The 10,069-nt window shown below is 36.9% G+C and overlaps 1 protein-coding gene across 1 annotated transcript; it reads right to left on the bottom strand.

The window, feature by feature from the left end:
- Positions 1 to 363: 363 nt before the first annotated feature.
- si:ch73-364h19.1 (uncharacterized) lies at positions 364 to 7,109 on the bottom strand. The gene is made up of 5 exons (XM_054608178.1): positions 6,960 to 7,109; positions 6,368 to 6,477; positions 4,061 to 4,153; positions 3,693 to 3,863; positions 364 to 1,640 (listed from the first exon to the last, which is right to left on the bottom strand). The coding sequence occupies exons 1-5, from the start codon at positions 7,084 to 7,086 to the stop codon at positions 1,476 to 1,478; spliced, it is 666 nt and encodes a 221-aa protein (XP_054464153.1). The 5' UTR covers positions 7,087 to 7,109; the 3' UTR covers positions 364 to 1,475.
- Positions 7,110 to 10,069: the final 2,960 nt, after the last annotated feature.

The following is a 10,069-nucleotide window of genomic DNA, read 5'->3' as shown; positions in this document are numbered from 1 at the left end:
GCTTATGAGCTGAAAAAAAGATCATTAAAAAAATAGAAAAACATTCAAGGAGCTTCAATTAAAATCAGGGTGATACAAGGGGCAGGATATTCTCTGCCAATAAATTTATGAAGAATGAAAGAAAAAAAAAAGGAAAAGCCTACGATAGTTGGACAGAATTCACACGCCCACACGTACATATCATGGAAATATAACTGCACTTGGAAAGGACACTGTGTTTGGCTCTGCAGCTGTTGGTAATTATTCGTCTTTATATTCTTATTAAATATTCATAATGTGCTATTGCTGTATAATTAGACTAGTCCGGCATCAACACAAAAAAGGAATTTATTACATTTGTTTTCAGAAATAATAACGAGGAGTCACTGTTTTTTCTTCAATAAATACAGTACATGACAATGTGCAGGACAAGCATTTGGAGCGCGTGTGCATGGAAGGATGCAAAAAATAACATTATGTGATAAACAAAACTCTAGAGACATACTTATAATGATATCAGTACGATACTGAATCAAAAAGCTTGGTTCCGGCAACAATGGGACAATCTTGTAGTGGATAGCATTATTTTAATAAATAACAATTCAGCACATTTATATCCAAGTATTTGTTTGTTTCATTTTGTTTCACAAAGTTAGTAAAGCAATGTTTAACTTAAACCTGATGTTGCCTCACACATGAATGATCGATCCCAGTCACTTCCATCAGATCAGCACTCGGTATCCAATGACGACCAAAGCCAAAGTGTTGGTTTCGGGATTGAAGAAGTCGGAACGAAATTCCAGAATCGCTCCTGTTCACTCTGCTCCTTGAGGCCTTTTGGAGAACAGAACAATGTTTCTATAGATATAAATATAAGAGAAATCATCAAGAGTCCCATCTGCCTTAAAATAAAAAAAATAAGCATGGTAAAAAAAAGGTAAAGGTGGTAAAAAAAACAACATGTCTTATTATAACTTCATGAAGGCACTCTTCTTAGCACCTTTTTTTACTTCTCGTAGGCTGAAGCTCGTGCTGCGTGGCGGTTTGGCTCGACCTCGACAGGTACGGAAACAAACAGGTGTCTGATGACATTACAAACCTGACAATGAGGCCTCTGGCTCAGGAACAGCACAATAAAAGAGAAGACAGGTGTTCACTCACAGTATAATCAACAAGGTAAATAGTGGTTCCCCTTTTTGGTAAGATGTAGTCCATGACTTTCTTCTTCAAGGTGGTACCAGCCACCTCAGTAAATATTAATATCCAGAGATCCTCTGTTGAACTTCATCAGCGTGGTCGAGATCAGTAACTGTCTCAGAGTGTTTTTAACATTCAAATGTGCCGAAGCTCCTCTTTGGTTGCTCCTTCATCATCAGTCTCTCATCATAAACTCTTCTCTTAAAGTCTTGAGGTATCTGAATCAGCTCGTGTGAAGGATCCAGTCGTGATCCACATGTCTTTCACATTCATCATTGAGAAGCTTGCTCAGTGATCAGTCACACAGGTAGAACGTTGCTGTTGGTGTCAGAGTTGACAGGTGGAGGTGGAGATACTGTGCTGGTGTAGATGCTCTGAGGAGCGGAGACGTCCAGACTGGATGAGAGGAAGTTGTACGGCAGATCCATCGAGTAGCGGATGCTCTCTTCATATGTAGGAGGAGGCTGCAGGAAACAAGTAGAAACAAGACGGATTTTAGAAACAGAGTTTGAAGGTACACCACTTTATAAGTTACACCTGAACAGGAGAGCAGAAATAGCTCAAACAGTCAAAGTTGATGGACCGTTTTTTTCTTAATGCTGAATTTTTAATGTTAAGATGTCGGCCATGTTATCTGCCCAGAGAGTTGTTTTGTTGCAGCAAATTCAAAAGAATGAACTACTGTTTTGTCTTGTGAAGCATCAATGGACAACTGAATTTCTCTGTGCAGCCCTGTGTTGCAGAATGACAATAGATGATCTTTGAACCTTGAACACTGTAATGCATTTAGGTCATTAGAGGTGGTGGTGTACTGAACAAAGTATATATTCTGGACCCCTCATGTCTGTGAATATAGGGAGGAAAAACACCTCTCAATGTAATGTGGTCCAATACAACACCACCTTTAACTACGACAATGCACCAAACACAGAACATCATCATCTGCATAAAGAGAGACGTTATAGCAGAGCTTGTTGTCATTGAATGGCATTAGATTGTACAAGTTTACCTAAGAAAGAGGCCACTTATGTATATATTCAACACAAAGCTTTGGATTGAATGGAGTTATTTAAATTTGTTGACATTATAGGACACGTTGAAGATTTATAAAGCACAGCAAAGAAAAAACTTTAAAGCCTCAATACGTGTACTTCAGATATATATATATTAAATAAAAATGGAAAACCCTAAAAAAAACCTCCTGTGACCCTCCTGTGGGTCCTGACAAAGTCTTTGGGAGTGACTGTGCTAGAGGACACTGTCTTTTCTATTTGTCCATTAGAGACTATTACCGTAATTTACAGACAAAGAAAATAAACTAACCAGAATCTACATAAGTCAGAAACAGTATCACTTATGATGATAACTTCAAAGTTATTCAGGGGAGACGGAAAATGTTTTTTCTGGGGATGAAAGTGTTAGGAAACATCCTGAGGTCTGATATCCGTCCCTGGAAATAAGTGGATCATGTTTGTATTTACTCCACCAATTAATCTCCACGTCAGTCGCCTGGAACATGTTTTTTTTTCTCCACTGTATTATCTCTGTGATCACATCTGACTGATTCCCTTTTCCCGACTGGGTCTTCTTATCTTTTAATTGCTTGGGGACCCTCAGGCGACAGGAGCAACCCTACAACTCTGCCCTCTGTGTGATATATACACACACACACACACACACACACACACACACACACACACACACACACAGTTTTACTACCATCCTGCCTCGGTCTGCAGAACAGACAGCAGGAAATATTAAGGGGCCATCAGTTAAACTTTAGTTAGGGGGAGGGAGACTTCTCCGTGACTGCTGATGGGTTGACTGGAAAGTACTGTGTGTGTGTGTGTGTGTGTGTGTGTGTGTGTGTGTGTGTGTGTGTGTGTGTGTGTGTGTGTGTGTGTGTGTGTGTGTGTGTGTGTGTGTGTGTGTGTGAGATGGGCAGCCATGCTAAGGATTGTTTAATTAAGGACGAAGGTCAAATAAGAAGAAAAAGCAGCAGAAGACAGGCGCACAAAGCTGCATTCCCGTGCTCTGTTTGCTCTCAGGATGCAGGCTTTAATCGTGTTTGATGTGCCTCTTACTCATTACCTTGTTTGCTGAAGCGTTGTGCGAGTCTAAAGCTCAGAGAAAGATCAACACGGTGAAACCTTGAAACGCGGCCGCCATCAGAATACGGCGGCGAGCACGAGATGAGCTGATCGCGCGTCCCGTTTCCTGCACTCTGAATGCAGCCTGATCTTTGAACAAGCTCTTGTTACAATATTGTATAACAGCATGATCATAATGGAAAAGGGCCTGCGTCTTATTATCTCCGTTCAGTGTGAAGCTTCACGTGAGGGGCCTCCATAATAAGATGAGTTCATGTGAGATTTAGCTCTCTTCAAACTGTGATAGAAGTACAATGTCGTCTCTGTTCCCAGGATGAACAACAGCACCTGAACATACTTCATTGTCAGAGCGTTTGAGACTGTATCGAGTGCTGTGACACCGTCCAAATCCCTAAATTAGCTGACCTCAGTCACAATGGGTCCATTGAGGCCGAAGCGGTCCGCTATCATCATGTGGATCTGCCTCTGGCGGTCCTTCTTTCGGACGCTCTCATAGGAGGGGAGCCTCGGCAGGGGGGCCTCCAGTGTGGGGAGGCTGTAGCTGGAGGGCACGCCGACGAAGAACAGCTGACCGGCCTGCTGAGACACAAGAGGGACACTTATGAGGGACACTTATGAGGGACACTTATGAGGGACACTTATGAGGGACATTTATGAGGGACGGGGGAACAGAAGCGTGTATGCGCCACTTTGAAGCTGCAGCCATTGAAACGTCCCCCTCAGGGGTGGGTGCGCCCTCAGTGACATGTGTACGGGGTGTCTGGCTCTCTCACCTGAGTGTTGTTGTCGTCCAGGATCTGATTCGGCTCCAGACAGGCAGATCCCACCAGCGTCTGTCTGCTGCTGTAGTACTGAGGAGGAGCATCCTGTTAAACAAGCAGTCATAACTGGAACAAGTGTGTCTCAGAAAGCAGAGCATTTATCAGTTTATACTTCCACTATGGGTTCTACTGCTGCAATTAGTCAAAAGTCCACTCGTTTCAGCCCAATTGCCCAATGTTCATGCCTTGTTTAACCACTGTAGACGCTGCCTGGTTTAGCAACACCATAAATTATCTAATCAATAAGAAGACCACCCTCTAATTTCCGTGCCTCCTCCTAGTCCCCACCCACTCTAAAACGAGACCTGTCAGCGTCTCACTGTATGAGGTGCAATCTTGAAAAAAAAAAAAACAACAGCCAGGAAAACTCTGTAATTGCCTGGAGTCTAAATGAGTCTCCTTTGTGTGGAGAACAATGTGATGTCCCACTGTGGCATCGGGCTCCCTCGGCAACAAACCTCACCGTGTGGTCTTTTCGGCGTCTCTCTCTTCCCCTTGTAACTGCAGCAGGTACCTCTTAACGAGCACACTCCGGTGAACATTATGGCCTCGTATGTCATTCGGGCCGACATTACAACAAAGTCAATTTGTCGCCTGACTCGGATTTGAATTCAGCGCGGGGATAAGAGATGTTAGCTATTATCACGGAGGAGATTTCCTCTGGCTAAGAAGCAACAAAAGTGTAAAAAGTAGTATTAAAACATCAGATTTATCATTTTCCCAGGCAAGTTAATTCAAACAATGACATCACTGACACTTAGAGTGACGCAAACTAACGACCTTTGCCATAACCCCTCACATCGTTTCAGAGAGAGAGAGAGACGACACAGAAAAGGTGATGTCAAAGGTCACTTTCCCCTCACTGTTTTGTACTTTTTAAGAAGCAAAAAAGAAAAAGTCCTCAAGAAAGAGAAAAAGAAGAGACTAGTCCTTTTGTCTCCTGCCATTGATTCAGCCAGTGTGAAAAAGCACAACCGTGTAAAATCAGTGTTGAAGTCGGGGGAGGAACCCAGCGGCAGTGTGCCTTTTTTCACCGCCGCAACCTAAAGGAGACCCATTGTCCCCCTTGTGTCCCCAACACCCACAGAGGGGTCGGCCCTGCTATTCATGGTGCAAACTGAAGCAGGGAAAGGTATGCGACGATGAAGTTGAAGACATGAAATGTCCCGCAGGAGCACAATGAAAGTGTTTGTGTGTGCGTGTTTAACTCGTGGAATGACTAACCTTCACTTTCTGTCTCCTTTTTAATAAAAACCACACAAAGCCTTTTCTGTTTCAGGAACATATTGACTCTTAGGTGCTAACAAATGAAAATCAACTCTGAAACAAACCAAAATATGGGTGCAGACTCCGGCACTCTGCACTCTGTTTACAGTCCATCACTTGTGTTTTACAGAACTGAACTTAACGTAAGTTAATGTTGTCTTATCAGCGACGTCGTGCACAGATACGGCTGTAACTAAGGCCACTATGTACCAGTGAAACACTCTGTTAGTTCCTTAAAGGGGACAACAGGACTCCTCCGTTAAAAACACAGTGAACAGAGCTTCCTGTCTGTTAAAGGGGGAGGTTTGAGTTGCGTCTCTGCAACCCAAAGATAACACTCAGACTTCACCCCTGGGACTCACGGAGGTGAGAAATAAGTCAGGAAGAGGAAGCAGAGAGAATAAACACCCAATGAAAAGTTACCTGTGTTTACATTTCACATTTCACCTCACCCTGAACCATCGCCTGCAGCTTTATTCAGTTATCTTTTTAAAGATAGAGACATTTGTGATGTTTGAGGTGTGAAAAATAGATTCATAATGACATAAAATGACCCTTAAAAAACCTTAAAGATGAGGTTTTTGTTTGCCGATGTTAGCGACAGAATCTGATTTGCAGTGATTTAATTAAACTGGTGCTGAAGTAGCATCAATAAGCGGAGTAAGTGCTAATTCTGTCCAATTGCATTAGAGTTGCTGTGGCAGATATTTCTGGAGGGGGCAGCTAATTCAGCCGCTGCAAATCCGGCGCCTGACAATGATCATATCAGGTTTATTGTAGTCCTTTTCCCACAGCCATGCAAATTGAATCTGACACCCTGTAAAGAGTGCACATGGTGTCTTAGAGTCCTCTCTCTCTCTCTCTCTCTCTCTCTCTCAGTGTGACCTCAACAACTGTGCTGGATCAGAACTGAACATTTGAGCCACTTTAAAAAAAAGAAACTCTGCACAAAAAGCACTTTCTCTCTCTTTTGTCTGATTTGTTTCTTCTTACCATATCTGCATGTGGCCCCTGATAGGAGCGGAGTTTGCAGCACTGAAGATCCTTTCGGTAAATAATGGACAGCAGCGCCACGATTATCACAAAGAACACCAGAGAAGAAACTGTTTGAAAAGCAGGAGAGAAGGAAATGTTTCTTAATCACCGTCAAACAGACGGACATTTTGTCTGTTTTCTGGCTCTAAAACAACTTATAAAAGAACAGTTTTGTCTTTTATAGCAGTTACAATCTGTGAAGTTGGTTAAATTTAGTTTTTACTGACAGTCTGTCTCTGCAATTTGAAAACTTAAAGGTATAATTGATCTCCTTTGCTCTAGCTGTCTATCAAAAACAATGACAGCTGGGACATAATAGACTAACTCTGTAATGAATTATGGTTTAGAGCTTTGAGTGAAATGTGTGACAATCAAATTAGCTGTTATCTATAAAGGGAAAGTACCCAGTACAACCCTTATCACAATGCTGCAATATGGCTACATTTAGTGCAAATACATTTACAGCAGACATTTAAAATCACTCTCCAGAGACAGATGTTTCTCTAACAAACTTTTTCTTTCTTCATAATGTTTTTAAAGCTTAACTTACAGGATGCAGCGACCACTGTGAGCTGGTCCGATGTCAGCTGTGAGGAGGGGATGGTTGGACTTGCAGTTGTGGACATTTCTTCTGTGTAAACCATTAATGTCCCATTGAGAAATCCTCCTGAAGTCATCAGGCTCAACACAAAGGCTCTCATCTTATCTCAGCTCTGTCTCCTCCTCATCGTCTGCTCGGTGTGACAGTCTCTCTCTCTCTCTCTCTCTCTCTCTCTCTCTCTCTCTGCAGAGTGGATCAGTCTCTCTCTCTCTCTCTGCAGAGTCTCTCTCTCTCTCAGTCTCTCCACCGGGTCACTCCACCGTGCGTAAAGACGCACTGACGCGCTCTCCAAAACCGTGACGTCGCTCTGGCTCGAGGTTTGGTTTATGGATGAGATCTGGTAACAGATTTATTACAAAGGCAATATACCATGTGTTACAAGCTGATTACAAACAGTACTTTATTTATTTATTTTTATTGTACTAAAAATGTTAATTTTCTGTTTTCATTTATTTATTTATTTTTGATTTATTTATTTATTTGTATATATTATTTATATTTTTTATTATTTTTTTTTTATTGTACAAAAAATGTGAATTGTCTGTTTTCATTTATTTATTTATATTTATATATATTTTTTTTTATAAAAATTTTTTTTTTCATTGTACAAAAAATGTTAATTGTCTGTTTTCATTTATTTTTTATTTTTGATTTATTTATTTATTTATATATATTATATATTTTTTTTTATTGTACAAAAAATGTGAATTGTCTGTTTTCATTTATTTATTTATATTTATATATATTTATATATTTTTTTTTTATTGTACTAAAAATGTTAATTTTCTGTTTTCATTTATTTATTTATTTTTGATTTATTTATATATATATATATATATATATATTATATATATATATTTTTTTTTATTGTACAAAAAATGTGAATTGTCTGTTTTCATTTATTTATTTATATTTATATATATTTATATATTTTTTTTATTGTATAAAAATTTTTCTGTTTTTTTTTTATTGTACAAAAAATGTTAATTTTCTGTTTTCATTTATTTATTTATTTTTTATTTATATATATATATATTTTTTTTTTTTTTATTGTACTAAAAATGTTAATTTTCTGTTTTCATTTTTTATTGTATTAAAAATGTTAATTTTCTGTTTTCATTTATTTATTTTTTTTATATTTATTTATATATAATATATATATATTATATATTTTTTTTTTATTGTACAAAAAATGTGAATTGTCTGTTTTCATTTATTTATTTATATTTATATATATTTATATATATTTTTTTTTTATTGTACTAAAAATGTTAATTTTCTGTTTTCATTTTTTATTTATTAAAAATGTTAATTTTTTTCTGTTTTCATTTATTTATTTATTTTTGATATTTATATTATATATATATATATATATTTTTTTTTTTATTGTACAAAAAATGTGAATTGTCTGTTTTCATTTATTTATTTATATTTATATATATTGTACAAAAATGTTAATTTTCTGTTTTCATTTATTTATTTATATTTATATATTTTTATATTTTTTTTATTGTACTAAAAATGTTAATTTTCTGTTTTCATTTTTTATTGTATTAAAAATGTTAATTTTCTGTTTTCATTTATTTTTTATTGTACTAAAATGTATATATATATATTTATTTTTTATTTTTTTTATTGTACTAAAAATGTTAATTTTCTGTTTTCATTTTTTATTGTATTAAAAATGTTAATTTTCTGTTTTCATTTATTTTTTATTGTACAAAAAATGTTAATTTTCTGCTTCCTCTGCTCTGCCGTCTGCTTAATGGCATCCAGACCAGTAGATTAACACACAGGATGCCTGAGCTGGATACACGTGTATTACTATGATATTACACAGATTCATAGTACATAGTATTTTTATTCCTGTTCTATCTTTATTTTGTTGTATAGTATGTGTATTTATTGTCTGTGTGTTGTACAGAACACTTTTCATGGGGATCAATAAAGGAATATAATAATACTATTTAACTTGTTTAAGACGCAGCAGCATTTCATTTAAAGCCACTGTTGTGTTTAGAACATGTGATGATATGATATAGTGCAAAACAAGAGACATAGTACAAGAAAAACATGAAATAAAATGAAAAAAGTATTATAAATAAGCAATAAAAAACAGTAAAAACAATCCACAATAACTGAATTATTATATGTACAGACAGAAAAACTATTATAGCTATTATTGCACATGTGATGCAACTTTTTAGGAACATGTGACTCTGTTATGATTCATTGATCATGAGCTGTTCATGGCTGGGAGCTGAAACGTGCCATTAAACAGCCCAAATATACAGAAACAAACTGCTTCCTCTGTCGTCTGCTTAATGGCATCCAGACCAGTAGATTAACACACAGGATGCCTGAGCTGGAGTCCCGTTACCCTGGAGACTGCGGGGGTCCCGTCCGGAGATGATTTCTATACAGACAAAGAGCCAAAAATGTAGCATTAGTATTCATGGATGGATGGAAACTTCTTTTTTTCCCCAACTTTAAACAATAAACTTGTATATTTTATAATAATCAAAACAAATGCCTGTCTGGACGCACTGATACTAAAAACAGAAATGGACAAAACTAAAAAAATACTGAATAAAATAAAAGGGATACAGATCAACATTATAAACCAATAACTTTAGTAATAATAATAATAATACATTTTATTTGCATAGCACTTTAAAAGGTATTCAAAGGCACTTTGCATGGTAAAAACAGAAACAATAAACGCAATAACAATGTAAACAAGGCAGAGAGATGACATTATAACAGTCATAAACAAAACAACAGCAAATAAAAAACATACATAACTAACATTACAGGTTGAAAGCAGATTTAAATGGATAAGATAAGATAAGATAAGATAATCCTTTATTAGTCCCACAGCGGGGAATTTACAGCAGCAGATTTAGTGCAAACAAGGTACATAGTAGAAAAAACAAACAAGTATTTTAAATAAGTAAGTAAGAAAAATAAAAAATCCACAATAACTAAAGAAAAATCTTATAAATACAGACAGAATATTTAAAGTTATAGTATTGCACAGTGTATTTGTATTGCACAGA

Source organism: Anoplopoma fimbria, chromosome 11, assembly GCF_027596085.1.
Source record: "Anoplopoma fimbria isolate UVic2021 breed Golden Eagle Sablefish chromosome 11, Afim_UVic_2022, whole genome shotgun sequence".
NCBI lineage: Eukaryota > Metazoa > Chordata > Actinopteri > Perciformes > Anoplopomatidae > Anoplopoma > Anoplopoma fimbria.
This window is presented reverse-complemented; position numbering and strand designations above follow the sequence as displayed.

Coding starts and splice junctions, on each gene's coding strand:
- si:ch73-364h19.1 (XM_054608178.1), bottom strand. CDS start 7,086: ATGACTTCAGGAGGATTTCTCAATGGGACATTAATGGTTTACACAGAA. Junction 6,478..6,959: donor CACAGTGGTCGCTGCATCCT/GTAAGTTAAGCT, acceptor CTTTTCAAACAG/TTTCTTCTCTGGTGTTCTTT. Junction 3,864..4,060: donor TGGACGACAACAACACTCAG/GTGAGAGAGCCA, acceptor GTGTCTCAGCAG/GCCGGTCAGCTGTTCTTCGT.